At 41.6% G+C, this 18,293-nt stretch overlaps 1 protein-coding gene across 5 annotated transcripts in view; it reads left to right on the top strand.

Annotated features, from left to right (window-relative positions):
• Positions 1 to 18,293, top strand: part of nrxn2b (neurexin 2b) — a gene marked incomplete at its 5' end in the record, with an annotated part of 459,423 nt that overhangs the window by 106,869 nt on the left and 334,261 nt on the right. For 4 of the 5 annotated variants that reach the window (XM_083665752.1, XM_083665751.1, XM_083665749.1 and 1 more), the window contains one exon: positions 13,559 to 13,576. The exons of the other annotated variant lie outside the window; for it this stretch is intronic. In XM_083665752.1, the coding sequence (XP_083521878.1) occupies positions 13,559 to 13,576 (18 nt within the window). The remainder of the gene's footprint in view (positions 1 to 13,558; positions 13,577 to 18,293) is intronic. 5 annotated transcript variants of the gene reach the window in all.

The following is an 18,293-nucleotide window of genomic DNA, read 5'->3' as shown; positions in this document are numbered from 1 at the left end:
GTTTAGCTACTGTTGTACTGCACTGTTGAATGAGTGTGACTGCAGAGGCTAATACAAAGGTTAGAACAGAACTCAGTCTCATTTGCCACCCACAGTAAGTGCAGAGGTAACTTCAGGGGAACACTAAATCTACTTCACCACATAGAACTAGTCACTCTGCAATCACTTTGAAACATGTTTGTCATCCCACCAATAGTATTGAACACATGTTTGTACTGTATTTACTTTTGTGTTCTAATGTCAAGACAACAAACTAGCCAAATAAATATATAATCCACCCAAGATGAATAAAATAAATACAAAATTACACACACACACACACGATGAAGCAGATGAAAGAGCGTCTGATAAAGCTTGAATAAAACATTAAGATTTACACCAGTGTCATCGGTTGGGAAAATACACTACCACCACCATTTCCTGGCCGTTTGCTAATTTACCAATTCACAGGGGCTGTGGGTGCTTTTGTGCTTGCCGGAGCATACTAGCGGAAGCAATGAGCCAAGTGGAATTAGACATCGACATTAGAACGTTGTTTGAAGCTGCGATCTAGAGAACAGGTAGCAGAGACCCAATCAAGTGCATAACTAACGAGTTTGCTCCAAATGTCAGTGGAGACGGTGGGCTAGACACACGGCTGGTTAGCCAGGATCACACAACACATATCAATCACCAGGCCACATCAAAACAAAGGCACATTTTCTGAGTGAGTGCAGGGGAAAAGAGATAAAAAGAAGCAAATAGGGCAGGACATGAAATGAAGCCATTATACAGGGTAAAGGCCATTTACCCTGTCTTAGGGTGTAGACAGAATACTGCTGTATTCAAGTCAGTCGGGATAAAAAGAGAAGCAACATGTAAGTCCTTTTTTAGCTCAATTCAGTCTAAGCTGAATTTAAGTATTTGCACAGAATATTTAAACAGACCCATTTTTTGCCCATGGCCAAACAGAATTGTAGAATGGTTTAGGTAATGTAATAGTACTTTATTTCACACTCTGGAGACAGGTTCCAGTTTTTCGAGTAGGCATTTTACAATGGATTGGCCTAGAAAGCTTTAAGCATTTTACTATTCAATCAAATTATATCCCAGACTATGTCAATACAATCACAAAATGTCCTTCAAATTACTGGTAGATAAGTGTTATCTCATATCAGAAAATACCCCAAGTTCTGTGAGGTTATAGATTTTTACAACAATGCCCCCCTGAGGACATTTAGAGTAAAGCAGAAGACCTGTTATGCAATTGAAAGCTGTGCGTGAACAATCTTTTTTCTTTTTTAATTACTCCTTGCAATTTAATTTGTTGAGACACCATAGAACACGGCATCAGCAGCATACATACATTTGTAGTAAAGAATGATAATAATGAATATACTGTATATTCTAAATATTCTAAGTATTGAATATATTTCAAACAAATGAATAATAACCCAGTTCACCTTTGTACACTCTAGTGGGGCTCGTTGCTCTCTAGCTGGTTTTTGATATGCACCACCAAGCAGCCCTACAGTCAGTCAATAACATTAGAATTGTATTATTCACATCATTTTGAAGAACTGTTGCCAGTGAGTATAGTTTTTATGCTGTCTCGCAGGCTGAGAGATCTGCTTTGATAAACAAGCTGGGGGTTATATGTAATTGATGCGCTAAATGCCTTCTCTACCCGACTCATCCTGTAATTCATGCCCTAAGTCCCTCTATTAATCATACATTCACTCTGGTCCCAGGGACACACACACTTTCTCTCCCTCTTCACCCACCTCTCATCTCTCCCATACTCTATCTTGTCTTTTTCACCCATGCTTCAGGATCAGCTCGCTAGATACTTAAAAGTCAGCACTTTTTCTCTCTTCAAGCACTTGCTCTCCCATCACATCTCTCTACCTCCTTCTCTCCCCGTCTCTCTCTCTCTCCCTCCTCTCTCTCTTGCCTGTGATTAGTTCTGTGAGCCCTCAGAGTATAGTGGTAGAAGCAACAGCAGCACTAGAGCTGAGAATCCAAAGGCAGCTATATTATATCACACAAGCTTTGGCCAGTGAGAATTGTTTGCTTCCCATTTTAACTGAACCTATTAATTGGTAGATTAATCAACTAATGCTGATATCATGTGATCAACTGAATAATTTAATCAACTGGCAGGCACAACAACAGTGACCACAGACCATTAGTCCGTACAGAACATCAAAGGATTAGACCAATCACATTGAAGAGAATGAGTGCTCTAATCATAAAGGCGCCATGTTTATGCCTTGATGGGACCACTCAAGCGTTGAGTAAGTGCCTCTTTTTAACCCCGAATAAAGCAGCAACGCTCACTCAAAAATGACTATTTTATTGGACCCATCGGGACCTTCGCTTTGTTTCCCCTCCCAAGCACAGAGAAGTAGCATTTCACCATTCTCTCGTTTTTCCCTTTTCTCTTTATGGGCTGTGATGGTTAATTGACCGGACATGTTTAACAAGTCTCTCCAGGCGTCTTTCAGCATCAGTTATGGCTCCTGATAGCCTCAATCAGACGCATCCTCTAAACAATTAAAAGAGCTTAAACAATGGGAGTTAGTACCCAACCGAGCAAATGATTACATCTGTATTTTATACCATCGATAGCCATCTCCAAATTAGAATTAGAAGACAGCATCCATGCATTTTTGGGGAGTTGATTATTCTTTACCGTGTTATGATATGTAATTACACCAGAAAGTTATATGATGGTGAAATAAATCGGCTGTTGGGGGAGAGCCATGGAAGTGGTTAGATTATGATTGCTTCATTGGCCTGTAATGATTAGACCTCCTGTAGATGCTGATCGAATGTATTTTAAACAAACTGTACAAACTAAAAATGAATGACATTATACTGATTCATGCTATTGTTGTACATTCTCTCCCGACTAGACTAATATCTTACATACACCCACCACATTATTGGCAGACAAATGTGACAGTCAATATTAGAGTTGAATTCAATTGTATGATCTAGATTACAAATAATCTGTCTTCTCTGGGCCTGCATTTAGCTTTTGACAGACTCGCACAACAATTCCACTGTGGCCGCCTGAAATTACACTTCATTTTAAGGACACTTAGATTGCTTTTTTGATCGCAAATTTAAGAGTGTATTCATATTTTGTAAGAAAACAAAACATTTAATGAAATCAAGAATCAAATGCTGCTCTTTGTCAGTGACAGATCTCAGAGAAGTGAGCCCCTTGTTATTAGAGAGAGAGAGGCTGCAGACATATCTAAACAACCCAGACTGAGATGTCTGACACATCATCATCTTCAAACATCTTAGAGGCTATTCTTTTATGTATTTGCAATACAAGAGTGAGCAAGTATATAATCCCATTGTGTATCGGCTGTATCTCCTCTATGTACTCTGTCTGTGCATCTGTGTGAGTGAGTGTATGTGTTTGAATCTTAAGTGGAAGGTGGAAGGGTTGGGTAAGTGTATGTATGTATGTGTGTGTGTGTGTGTGTGTGTGTGTGTGTGTGTGTGTGTGTGTGTGTGTGTGTGTGTGTGTGTGTGTGTGTGTATGTGTGTGTCTGTGTGTCTGTGTGCACATGTGTGTATTAAGAGGATGCAGTCTCAGGGTAAAGCCGTGGGGATTAGCGGAGGCTGGGGGCCAGCCAGGCAGGCGATGTGCAGGCGCACTCTGAGTAGGGGATCAGTGGGTGAAGCCCTGGTCAAACGCTCAAAAGACATGAGAAAGAAGATGTCACTCACACAAGCAATTGTATGTTATAGTCAAGGTCATTATCAACCTTTACCATCCACCTACTGGCTATCACAGTATCTCACCCTATTACCTATATACTGTAATGTAGTACAAGCAAGGTCCCTCTGGAACCACCTTGACACATTGGGGTGAAACATACAGTATCTTCCTTGGAAAGACTACCTGTTGTGTGTTAAGTACCAACACACATCTCTTAGCACAGCGTAACTTACTCCATACACAATGTTGGTCGTTAATGGTGGTATTCAACAACTTATTAGGGGTTTAATAAGACAGTGCTATCGCTATAGTACATTACTTTCAACACCAAGCCAAAGGCATTATCGCATTGTTTACACAAAGGAATTGTGGTATTCCGTTGGAAGTTTTGTCTCTCTCTATAGAATTTCACTGATAAGAAACTGTTAGTGCCTGTGGGTGGATTGTTGTAGGCAGCAAGTCAGTGGTATCGAACTGGGCTGTCATTAGGGATAACCTGACTGTACTGTAGCTCCCAAACACGCGCACATACGCACACTGTACTCTAAAGGTCTACACACTATACAATTGTGTCTACTTTATGCCTCTACTCTACAATTAAAACACACAGATATAGATTCTATACATTTTCTCTGAATTCCTTTCAACCCAATCTCATTTTTTCACAGATTGGCCTCAAACAAGCCGACAATCCATATATATTACACCAGTCAGATCATTACTACTGGCTCTGGTTGCAGGTCTGTGGTTCATCATGCCAATCAATCTACCCTGCAGAAAGGGTTCAGGTTCTGGTAGTTAGGTGCCAAGCTATTAATTGTCTTAAGGCTATGTGTGTCAGGGACACACAGGAGAGGTATGCCAAACCAAACTCCACCAATGCATCTCCGTTGTGTCCTTTTATACAAACCCAGTAAACAATAACACACAAAGCCTTTTGGCAAACTAAAACCATTACAATGGCATGGAATTTAGTGTTATCAACAGGCAGGGAGGCAGATCCGCAGGATGTCCACCAGTGCTCCGGGCTGAGAGAGGGGAGCATTGATCACCATTCACCAGAGGAGATCAAACATCACTGTCATTGTAATCTCTGTCACATGCAAATAAGTAAGATAGTGGTCAAAAGTTTGGTTCCCACACACATAACACACATAACTAATTGTCTGTCTCCTCCAAATCCGTCTACAGCTATATATCATTAATTTAAAAGTCTAAAAATGGATGTACCAATTATAGATTGAGGATTCTACACTCTTATAACCCTGGAACACCACTAAAGATCAAAGACAGACCCAAAACAGACACTCACAACTCCAGACGCACCACAAACAGTGAGGAATACACATGAAAAAGTCAGGCCAATTATCCTTAAACGGCATGCATCATGTAGCCTTTCCTAACGAACTGCCCATACCACCTCCTTATCATAGGTGTTTGGTTTTGGAGAGAAGGGTAGAGGGTCCCTGACATGAACCACTCACAGCCCACGCCCGGGGGAGAACTAACCAGTCAAGATCTGAGCACGAGGGTACTTATCAAAGGACAACAACTTGTCCATCATTTTGAGGTTGTCTTTTCTGCCATCACTCTCTCTCTCTCTCTCCATCTCTCTAAGGATTCTCTCTTCAATTTGTCCTGTACTAATGAGTCCTGACTTACACAGACAGACATGACAGGTCTGTCCTGATAACCATGGCTTGCCTCACTCATTCATTCATGGAGCTACGATCTTTAGACCCGCATTATGCCTCGTCATTTGACAACCTGTATACAAAATTCATGGGGCACAATCAGTTAGTTTCTTTTAAATGTAAAAGAGTTCAAAGTTTATTTGATTCCACTTGATTCTAAGTGTGTTTAAAGAGGGTTTATTAATTATGTGAAATGTCTGTTGACATTGAAACTGTCAAGAAATGCTCTGAAGATAGCTGTTGATTACTCCTGAAGTTCTGAGAAAATTCTAACGTTGATAAGATCAATGATATTAATGGTATCATATTAATGGTATCACATATCCAGTTGTTTACGTATATAGCACTTCAAAAACAACTACTGTCATGAACTAATCTATTCCTGACGCACTAACGTCACACCCAAATTCCCCTCGCCCCAAATGCTAATTTCCCTGCTCACACCCCACTCCTCCCTACCTCAATACCTCTCATAGTCTGCTAAACCCAGACCCACAAGAAGTTTTATTAATGATGTGAAATGTATGTTGACATTGAAGATGTTGTTAATTACATGACTCCCTAGGTTCCTAGAACATCAATGCTATTAATGGTTTATAAGTCCACATACAAAATTATCAACCAGTTTTGCAAAAAGTACTTCAAAAACAACCAGTGAACTAATCTATTCTTGACGCACTAATATCACACCCAAATTCTCCTCACCCCAAATGCTGTCACAACCAAATTCCCAAATGAACTAGTCAGAGTGAGGCCAGTCATCCTGGTTAGTTGAGCATTGTACTGTACTATATGTGTTCTGTCTAGTCTCGTCTGTGCCCCAGCGGTGCCTGCAGGGCCTGCAGTCGTCACTTCCCCCAGACTTCAAAGGAGCAGTTACCAAACAGGGCTAGCTGCACTGGAATAGATGGAGGAGGCTGCTGCAGAGAGAGAGAGATTCAGACACACCTCAGACACACAGTTGGGGGAGAGAGAGAGAGACAGAGAGAAACAGAAAGAGACAGAGAGAGACAGAGAGAGAGAGACATTTGTCGTATTTGCTCTGAAAATGTTTCGCAAGAGCAACATTTGGTTTTAGTTTGAACTCTAACATCCAATTTGTTCACTGAGGTCCTTTCACATGCTCACCCCCATTCAAACATACATAATTGCTTCCGAAACACTTTTTAGACTTTTGTGTGAAATGTGCTAGAATGTAATACTCTTCAGGTTGAAGTCTTCATCTTCATTGTGGCAATATGAATAGCAACATTTTAATTAAAACTCTAATGTCTAAAAGTACAAATACACTTTTCTTTTGTGGATTTTTTAAATGGATTTATGTTGATACTTTGGCCCTGAATATCTGAAAACAATGAGCCTGGGTGTGTTTTATAGGTTAATGTTTTCATCATAAATCATATTGAATATGAAATTCAATGTTTCTACGCAAATCCACACACGTATATTATGAGGTTTTGTTAAAACAAATTTTTACACACAAAGACAAGATGTGGAGGTAGGCTTAACGGTAGCTAGCGGTCATAGAAGATTATAGGTCAATGACATCTTCGAAGACAAATAGCCTGTCATGTCCTACTTCTGCCATTGTGCTACTGTAGATGAACAATCTGGTTATTTGCAGCCTGTTGGATTACCATGTGACCTGATGTCACACCTCTCTTGATTTCCTGTAAAGCAAGACAGAGCTTCTCTGAGAGGGCTTCTATTTCCCACCTTTGAAAACTGTTCTTTACTTTGATTGGCCTTTCATTATCTCACAATAGTCTGAACAGAAGCCAATGACAGTCTAATCAAAGAATATCTAGAGCACAGCTGGATCTCTAATCAAAACATGGCCTTTACAGTAAATGAAGGAATATCATTAGATATGGACTGTCAACTTTTTAAGATATAATACAGATACATTTGAAGTGTCTAACTGTGTACAGTGCACTGGCCTTTTAACAACACTACTCAGTGTATGCAATCCAATTCTGTAATGGAAACCACAATTTGTATCAATTGATTAGTCAAAAACATAGCTCAGCCTATGAAACACAGCTTAAAGGGATAGATCAGGTTTTTCAATGTTAGACCTATTTTCCACTTACTTGGAGTGTAGGCTTTTAGCATTTAGCCATACCAGTGTATGCTATACATAAAGCTATACCAGTGTATGCTATATATAAACACAGAAAATGGCTTTTAAAACTTCTCCATGCAAAATGTAAAACATGATTTAGTTATCAGGGGTTTAGTATACAAATATTGTCATGGATTTTTTAATAGAAAATGTAGCACCTGCTACATTCATGATGTTCATGATGTTTGGAGTTTTCAACCTTAAAATCAATTGAATGCTCCGAACTGACTCCGAACGAATCCGAGGTCTGAGATCACAGGTAATTTTGAGTTTCCGAGTTGGTCATGAATGCACCATATAGCGTATATGGTGGCAGTAGCGTAAAAAGGCTGTCTTTAGATGAATAAATGAATGAATGAGAGATGTGTCAAGGGCTTGATCACTCACTGACCAATCAAAACACATTCCATAGCAAAATATGAGCTCAACTGTGTATATACAGTGTTTGTGGCTCCTCTTCCAGACCATAGGCTATGTTGAATTGTCGGATAGTGTATCAAATACATTACCACATCATTGTGATGACAATGACTACAATTAGGCAAACGTTAGACTTGATACACATATCTCAAATGGCTTGCATTTGCAATGAACATGTCCTGCAAGATTGAGCTGATAATGTTGAGAATTCGTGAAGCTTTCACAAACTATGTTTATTAATGCTCTAGGCAACAAATTCAAAGTCAGCGAGAAATGTAACATCCAATTAGACTATAGGCCTACATTTGAAATGAACAACATAATTTGATGGGCCACCACTGTCAAAATTGCTGTCATACACAGCAGCGTTTGAGTTGTCTGAAACTGACACTTTGGCAATAGTTTTTAAGGACACACCTCAAACAATGCTACAGCACCAACTTTTACAAGCTAAATTTGCCAATTCTTTAACAATAGCATTGCTTTGCGCCTAGCCTAGCCCTAGTGTTTATTTAACAATAAATTAAAGATGTCCTGTAATTTTATTGAGGATTATTTAATACTGCACAGTAATAGTGTGATACTGAATAGATCAACTTTCAAGACTGAAAGAGAGATAGATAGAGATACAGGAGAGAGAGAGAGAGAGAGAGAGAGAAAGAGAGAGAGAGAGAGAGAGAGAGAGAGAGAGAGAGAGAGAGAGAGAGACACACACACAGAGATGGGGGAAAAGAATAAAGACAGATGGCAGTTTTTCTCTGTGTCCTCCCTGTTATGGAAGTAATTAGAGTTAATTCACACAGACAGTCATGTACAGTAGACATCCAGTTTTATCTCTGGGCCAGTAGGGGGTGGCTGGATTTGCTATTTGTCTTCCACTGTAAAACCATGCACTGCCATATGATCAGTGGATGATTATATTGTGAATAAAGCAGTGCACTCCTCACTGTGGCTGGCTGTGCTGTTACTAGAGACACACTTGACACTACATTGTAGAAGTATTGTGCATCTTTTTTTCTCCACTGAGGACAACTTGTGGTGTCTTAAGATAAAGTAGCCACATCAATAGTCTCAAGTGAATGAGAGATTTTTGTAAAATGAAATTGTGTATTGTCTGCGGTGAGTAGAATAGTTCAAGGTACAAAGTAGAGGAGGCACATTGAACCAAAAAATTCTTCTGCTCCTTCCTCTGTGAGTGTAGTGTTGAGGTTTTTGGGTGTCCATGGTGTTTGATATGTGTGTGTTGTATTGTTGGCTGCACACTGATCTGAGGTTTGACATTGTTTCTCGCATACTGTGTGCAGGCTGACCTTTTAAAAAAAGAGGCTCTCTCTCTTTTGCTCTCTTTCTCTCTCATTTACAGTACAGTCAGCTCCCGTCCTTTTTTTTCTCTTTTAGTGTCCTTGTCCCCCTTTTCTACTCCTGTGCTCCACAGTTTGCATGTATTTCTTTCGTCTTTGTTATTTTCTCTGGCTGCATGTCATGAATGTTTTAATGTGTTCATGCACACATGTGTGCACGTGTGTGCATGCACGTGTGTGCGTGTTTGTGTTTGTGTGTGTACGTGTGAGTGTGTTTGACAAGCACATATGCGCATGTGGGTTTGTTCATTTGTTTGTGTGTGTGTGTGTGTGTCTGTGTCCAGCTACTGTATGTGCAAGGCTTTTTGTTACTTCCCTACAAACGTGTGCCTTTGTTTCAATGTGCATTTGTGTGTGCACAGCCATTCATCAGTGTGTACCATGTTCCCTCCACCCCTGTCTCCAAATGTTTCAGGGTGAGAGGGGTTGACAGCTAAGCAGAGCTGTAAAAGAGATAGGGAGAGCGAGGGAGAGATGAAAAGTAAATTGACAGAAGGCTAGGTCACCGCTCCTCAGCAGTGAAAGGGAGTCTGTGAAAGGAGGGGTTGGCGCGAAGGTGAAGGTTCAATTCCACTCACTTTGCCAGTGATAGGACTATTGTCGCACGGAGCTTACATACATTGTATGATGAAATGAAGGATGTCAGCCTAGGGGTGGTGTGTGTGAATGGGGAATGTGTGACGGATGCGGTGAGGCTTAGCACAGCTAACGCTATGACTGCTGTTGCTACAGCTTGCTAGGCTGAGCCTCTATGACTCTCCCCAGCGAGAGGCTAACTGCTAGTTGCTAGCTGCTAGCTGCTAGCCGCTGACTGTGGTTATTTACTGTGCTGCAGGGGTCACTGGAGACATTATGAGCTGTGCCCCAACTCCCATCACCCCTCCCCCATGTGTGATACATTGCCAATAAAGTGCACAGTTAGTATATATACTATAACCCACTCTAGGCCAATAAAGATAGCACTGCTGTCATGCCAGATATTGCGTGAGCGTCTGTGTGTTCTGTTTGTTTCCCGGGTGTAGCTTGGGATTCTGAAAAGAGGCTCCCAGTTGTGTTTGACTACCTCTTTCTCTCACTCTCTTTCTCATTCTCTCTCTCTCCTTTTTTTTTTTAAACTCTTTCTTTCTCTCTCTCTCTCTCTCTGTCTCTCTCTCTCGCGTTCCTGTATGAGCATGGTAGAGTGAATACCATTCACATAGGTGCGGGCATCACTGTCATATCCATATTAAGGAACACAACCTCAGAGACAGAAGCCTATTGATTGAACAAATACGTTTAGCCCCTTCACTATCGCATTCTTTCTTCCAGTCAAATCCATTGAGCACACTCAAGGCTGTTCACATGCTCTGGGCCTCGGACCAAGGACAAGCAGAACACAATAGGGCCAAGAGCCTGAGTCTCCATCTGTTTTGGCCTGTCTGTGTTGATCCGCGGGTTTGGAAGGAGCCTCTCCATCCTGGCTTTAACAGGGTCTAATCAGCCAGCTAACACATATAGCCTCCTATTTGAACATATTTTGCCTGGTTACCTGTGTGCTAAATTCCATTCTTGTAGATTTTAAAAGGATGGATTTAAACAGTAAAGCAATTGCTTCCCCTCGTCCAATAGGCCTGCCAGTGTACAGAATTGCTCCCATTCCTAATTGCGGATTTGACCCGGCACTAGATCAATAATTGTGATGAAAGTATGTATGTTTATTAGAACAATTTTTGTTCTTTATTGAACATGGAAGGGGCCCAAATAGCGTTTTAGGCTGGGCTGAGCCTAAAAAGCTTGAGTTTTTGCTGAGTCACAGCCCCCCGCCTCCTTCTACCATTTTTTTTCTACTCTTTCCACTCATTTCTATTTTGCCATTTTATGGTTCAGCCCATTCAAGTAATTCTCATTCTCTCTCTCTCTCTCTCTCTCTCTCTCTCTCTCTCTCTCTCTCTCTCTCTCTCCCTCTCTGTCGCAGTCCTGATATATCAGCCCATTGTGGCTTACTTTCCTTGCTCAACCAAGCTTCAATATGATTTGCTTATAGTGGTATATCAGGGTTGTCATAGGTTCACTTTCAGTCGCACTCTGTGTACCTATTTGCTGAAACCCTATTCAATCACGCCTGTACAAACTGAGGATGCTTGCAGACACGTAGCCCTGCCTAGTGTCCAGCTTATAAAGGCTTGTGTATAGCGAGCTCATTTATTCTTTCCATTCTTCACTGACTGTCCGAAGCTTATTGTAGTGTGTTCTCGTGGCTAGCTAGCAACATAGCTTAAGTGGCCTATGTTCATGTTTAGGTGCAATATCATTTTACCCTGTTGTCCTCATAGGCCAGTAGTGAAAGATTAACTGGTTCTCCGTTCTCCACTTTGCTACCTCAGCACAGGCTAACAGTTAGCAGTGCCCTCTCCAATAGATAGGATTCTGACGGACCTTAAGTTAGCATTGTTTAAATTGCATTCCAAAATCTCCCCAGAGAAACTTGTGAGGGGTCGAACCGAGCCAACTGAAAGAGAAAGAGAAAGGTCTGTTATTATTCACGATCACAGATCACGTGTTCAGCTAGGCACGGACGCACTGGCCCACCGGCCTGTGTGTGTCCCCTTCTAAGACCTGTCTGTGTCACTAATGACCGCTTCAAACTGTTCAGACCCCTTCAGACTGTTGATGTCAAAAAGGTTTTTTACAAGACTGCATTGTTGCTTGCCCTGGCCACGGCCAAGTGTGAGTGACTTGCCTGCACTATCAGTCCCATATGTACCCAGTTTTCCTGTGGAAACACTAATGTAATGCCCTACCGCAGCATTTCCCAAAGTGTTCCCAAAGTCATCTCCATGGTCATCTCTTGGTGTACCGCAGCCAAGCTGCTGTACTGTTCCCTTTCAATTCCCCGCCCTTCTCCTCTCCGGAGCAGGGTGTATGAACACCCTCTGTTCTGTACAAGCTCTGTGTGTTTACATGACCAGGAGGGCATCGTTCAGGGTCTGTGATCAGTTGTTAGTCTGCTTTGCAAACCCTGCCAAGGATTATAGTTGCCATTGTTGAGGCTTAAAATTCTCAGGGATTGCAGTCCCTTTTGGGCGTCCAGGCGCACTCCACCCGCTGGGTTGGCAGCATCGTGGGCCCTGTTCAAGGGTGTCATTGTTTCAGAGATATGTGCTGCAACCAGGTGGGCTTCTCCACATACAGTGCCCTAAGTAATGGGACAGTGAAGCACTTTTTATTATTTTGGCTTTATACTCCAAAAGTTTGGATTTGGAATCAAACAATTACTATGAGGTTAAAGTAGAGATGCTTTTTTAGGGCATTTGTGTAAATGGTTTCACCATTTAAAAATGACATACATACATAGTCCCCCTATTTCAGGACACCAAAATTAATGGGACAATTGGCTCATCATTTGTGCAGGCATAAGAGAGCTGTCAATGTTGATCCGAGGCTTCACTGTCCCATAACTTACGCAGGGCACTGTACCTTTTAAAGGTTTTACAGCTTGGCCGTGACCGTGCCCTCTGTGGCACACACTGTTCTAACTGTTGGTTTGGAGACTGTGTGAGGTAGACAGGGTATATGCTTGCATCCGTACAGGTTTCTGTATGGACCAGGCAATAGGGGCGTTTTGCAAGGGTCCTATAGTGATGGGTTGAACCGAGTCAACTGAAAGAGAACTAGGTGTTACAATTGTAACCTAGGTTCTCTGAAGGAGATGAGGGAGATCCCTCACCTTGTTGCCCCTCTTGTGCTGAGCTTGTGAAGAGTGAAAATAAATGGCCGCGCTATGCATGAGCCTTTATAAGCTGGGCACTGGGCAGGGTACATGCCTGCAAATGTTCTCAGCCCGTACAGGTGTGATTGAATAGGGTTTCAGTGAATAGGTACACAGAATGTCCCAGAATGTCCTCATCTCCTTCAGAGAACCTAGGTTATATTCGTAACCCCTAGTTTATATGCCATGCCATTCACAGATGAAGAAGAAATGATCATGTGGGAAACTTTTTACAGTGTTAATGTTGCTTCTAATCAGTCCCCAGTTCTGCTTTATATTGTTTCTTCATTAGCAGGTCTATGTTATGTGTTGTTTGTGGAAAAGGAATGTGGAGATACATTATCTCAATGTTAATTTCTCTCTTAAAGTGTTCTCCCTTACGTCATCTTTCATTAGCTATATCAGTGCTGAGCTTGTTGATTGGGGTTATTTTGAAGGTTTTACTTGAGCTTTGAACTAAAATTATTTCCTCTCTTTGTCTCCCTCCAGGTGACTCATCGCAGGCCGGTAAGTCTGCTATATGTATTCACTTCTCTCTTTGTCGGACACATGCACTGATGTTAAAAAAAAAAAAGTATAATTATGTTTTCTGCATCAGACACTGACATCAGGTTCGATGATGCTTAAGGCAAACTGTAGTTGAACGCACGCATGCACGCCGCGCACATGCACACACGCACACACGCACACACACAGGCACACCCATAAACAAACAGACCAAAACAATAATAATCATCATAATCAGTGCCAGACTTGGTATACAAACGCATACAAAACCCCAATTCAACAATACAAACAGATGGATTGAAATTGCCCTGCCTCTTGAACTTCTCTCTTAGCAGTGCAGTCATATTGAAGGGTTGTGCAATTATCATTAGGAGACAGTAGGGTTTCTGCCTTGTGTGTCAGTGAGAGGAGCTCACTCTCCTCTCTGGGAGACACTCAGTAGATCGCTCCCAATCCAGAGAAGTGTGAACTATATTGGTTTCAATCAATCATGCTCTGGTTGGAACCCAGCAATTGACAGCAATAACCACTCAGGGCTGGAATGAAGACGTATGAAAGGCTGGGGTGTATCCAACTTCAATAGCTGACTCACATATGAGGGAAGACGACTTAATGCCCAAGATATAGTTCCTCTCGCAAGTGCATAGATATCATAACAAGGACACGCAGAGGAAAAGACACAAGGATCTGTGGCAGAATCTATGTGAGGTAGATGGAACTACACCTGTCAATGACAAGTCGTGTATTCTTATCAATGGGGTAAGAAAATGGAAAATCAAATTTATTTAATGGCAGCTCATAATGCAGTCATCTTGGAATAAGCTTTGTATCTTATAAAATAAAGGCATTATCTTAACAGTGTATTATACGTGCTGTGATATTTATACAATACCTGATATCCAATCAGGAGCATACGAATGAACCCACCCAAATGATTTCAGGTCCAGAGCTTGTCAATCTAACATGACAGCCGTACATTGGTAATAACTGTATAATAACCATCTAGTGTAACTATACACAACAACAAGGACTTAGTTAGATTTAGTTGTGCATGTTTTGCTCATTGTTTTGACGGGTGTAGGCTGTCAGTGAACAGCAGAGGGGGTGTTGTGATGTTTTAGCATGCATAATTGTAATCTCTTTCTTCAAAACAACCACACATGCTAATAACTTCCATGTTCTTACTTTTAAACACTGACAGCTACTTCTCCCCCAAACTGCAATTTGTTTCAATCAGTGTGTCTCAGATTTATGCACAAAATGTAATTTAGCCAGAAATGCATACGCATGGACAATCAGATTGTGTCTGCCTATGTTGTTGTGTATCTCTGCAAAAGTGTTATGCATCACTTAAGTATTCATTAAAACACACCCCAAGCCTGTATCTGAAATATGCTGACATGCTTCTGCACGTTAGCTTTATCAGCATATCATTTAGAATCAGTGAAGGCAATGGAGGGAGGAGGTATAGACAGACTAATGGAATGTATCAAACACACACACACACACACACACACACACACATACAGCAATGACATTGAATGGCTGCTGAAACTATAGCTTCCGGCAATGTGCCTTGCAGTCTAATGATGATGTCATTATTGATGATGATGCACCCCCCCCCCAAACACACACACACACACAAACACACACACTCACACACACACACACACACACTGCTATGTATGCACCAGCACGTATCTGAAACTAGATAAATATATGCACAACATTGTGTGTAGTCCCCCTTTTGATAATGCATATTTCACTCTTTACATGCATACGCACTTATTATTCCGTTAACCTCCTCATTCAAACATTTCAGTCTAGCCTATTTGCATGTTATTAGCCCTGAGGTAGGTAAAGTGGAATCTAGCATGGTGGTAGTGAAAGCAGCTTTTTTTGGTGACTAATCCCTAGCAGAGGTCCTTCTACTTCTGGAAATCTTCAATCAGTTGTTAGGCAACAAATATATTCCAGGCATATTCCTAGCAGACTTGTAGATGAGGGGATGTTCTGTTTTTCCAGGCGTTTGGATATCTCAGTGGAGACAGTGTTGCTCTTGTCTTTGGAAGCAGAGCCAGTGCAGAGAGGCGGCAGAGTACAGAGACAGACGGACAGTGTGTTAAACTGTGTCCAGACTGTGTTGGAGTGAGTGGGCCAGCGAGCTCAGCGGACCGCCGGAATACTAATGTGGCATTTTGTCTGACTGCAGACTGGAGACTGGGGCATGCTCGCCCAGGGGGGTAAACCCAAATACCACCCGGCTCCTGCCTCCCCCGAAAGAACCAAGAAAATCTAATTAAAATCACTGCTGCAGGATTCGAGTTTAACATGAGTCTATCGAGCTAAGAAAGGGAGATAATGTATTCCTCTATGATACAGGTTAATTTATTATTCTAGTTCACCACCATCATCACAAATTCAACATGTCACGATATACGAGACCTTTAATGAATGGACGTTAGGATGGGGAGGGTTTGTTCAAATGATTGGAGAAAATTAAACACACTTCTATTGCTAGAGGATATTTCATTCTAACATTGCTCTTAAAATGATAAGGTGACACAAATATGGTAAGGAAAGGTCTGACAAATATATCTGTATTAGGAGAGGGGTAATCTCATAACCTAGAATCTCATCTCTCAATTGAGATTCTGGGGGCGTAGGAAGGAAACACTGGGGACGGGTAGTTGTCAGTGAGTCTTTACGGTTCGCCATCAGACTCTCCATTTATGTGCATACGCTTCTCCAAGCAGGCACGAATAAATAAGCACCTAGGGAGAGCCCCTATGCAGTCTACAAAAACTCCAGCCCCTATAACCCCCTTCTTTACATGGGACTTGCCCTCAGCATCAGAGCAAATGCCAGAAGAGTGTTTGAGCAACCCTGAGGAAAAACAAGCACTCCAACTTCACAGCCAAAAAGAGGCCAATTGCAGTGGTTAGTGGGAGTGTTTTTCCAAGGCCTCCCTCTTTCTTTTTTACACAGCCAGGTGTAATTGTGGTTGTAGAGAACAAGGGATAATGGAGGAGGGAAAGAAAACAAAAGGAATGAGACCTCATTTTCAGTGGCTTTCAAGTCTAGCGGCATACAGGTTTTTCTCGTCTTCTCCGTCTTTCATGTGCCGAGATGATAGACTGCTTTCATGGAGGAACGGGATGCACTAGTGTGTGTAATTTTATTAGAATGACTTACTCAGGTGGAGGAGAGAGGAGATTGCGTAGAGAAAGGCTGCACACAGCATCAGAGAACAAGCACACATGGATAGAAAAATACCAGCGTGTCCAGATCCACACCAATCAAAAGACCTTCATTTGGGTTATAGTGGCTGGTAATTGCTTCTGCCTAGATACAGAGGGAGGCAGGCACACTACAAGAAACGATCATTATCCTTTTGCTGAATTTAATTTCTATTCCAATAAATGGCCAAAAAGCCCAAAAACATCTCTGTGTGCTGTTCTTGCTCGCTTTCTTGCTTTCTCTCTCTCTCTCTCTCTCTCTCTCTCTCTTTCTCTCTCTCTCTTTCTCTCTCTCATTCATTCTCGCATTCTTTTTTGTCTTTTGTTTCTCTCTCACTTGCTCAGAAAGCATTCCTTTTTAGCTGCACATGTGAATGCAAACTCCAGGGTAGTTGGAGCCAGGAGAAACCACAGCTCCAGTGTGATTGGCCCTCCTTTTACACACACACACACACACACACACACACACACACACACACACACATCCAGAATGCCTCACGTAAACTCATCCAGCATTTGGAAGAGAAAATTGTGGGCTCTGGCACACTGAGGTGCTACTATGCTAACCACTTTTCAGCAAACAACAATAGTCATAACCACCTTATGCACTGGAATGGAACAGTTTGGCAGCCATCTTACTTGCTTTAATATCAATTGAAATGCCTATAGCTTAAAAAGTGTTGTATGTATCAAAAAATAAATATCATAATCCCTCGACTGTTCTATCTCTGCATATACCACTGGAGCAGTGTTTTAGATGGCGCAAATTTCAGCATGACGTGTCAGGCATTAAGACATGTTTTCAGTAATGTTTTTTTAAATGGGCAAGTAATATGCAGCATTCTCTCATGTCCTTTACAGGCTTTTAGATACAGCCACTCCATAGTCACAGTAGTCTTTCAAAAGCCCCATAACTTCACTAATTGATGAGTTCATCGCTATCATAATTTAGACATTGCAGAGGCAATGTTCTGTATGATAGCAATGCCCTGAATTATAGCTAATTGAATCAGTCTTACATTGGGCCAGAAGTGAATAACTAGAGGATAAAAATACTCTCGCTACTGTACAAAATGGAGTCATTACCCAGTCATTATATTGTTCCATGAGTTTACAGCACAGAGGCCTATAGTTAAGTTCCTCTCAAAGCCACAACAAAATGGCTGCCCTCTGAACAACAGTGATTGCAATAAGGTACTAATTACATTTGAATTTTCAAGGGGGTAATGAGATAGCTACCTTAGAAAATGACTGCTTAAGGCCTTTAACATCCTGTCTCGACCACAGGGGTCAAGCTAACTCAGAGCAATTTAATGACGAGTCATTTGGTCCTGACATTTGAAGTGATGTTATGTCAGTCTCTGTGCCACAGTGTCACATGACCGAGCCACAGCAGCTCTCTTAAGACCCTTGCTAAGGATACACTGTAATGAATGCCTGGCACTGTAGGAAATACAGCACAGCCAAAAGATGATTTT

The sequence above is a fragment of the Argentina silus genome (genome assembly GCF_951799395.1).
Source record: "Argentina silus genome assembly, chromosome: 1".
Lineage (NCBI taxonomy): Eukaryota > Metazoa > Chordata > Actinopteri > Argentiniformes > Argentinidae > Argentina > Argentina silus.
The sequence above is the reverse complement of the archived record's forward strand: the minus strand, read 5'-3'. Positions and strand labels throughout refer to the sequence as shown.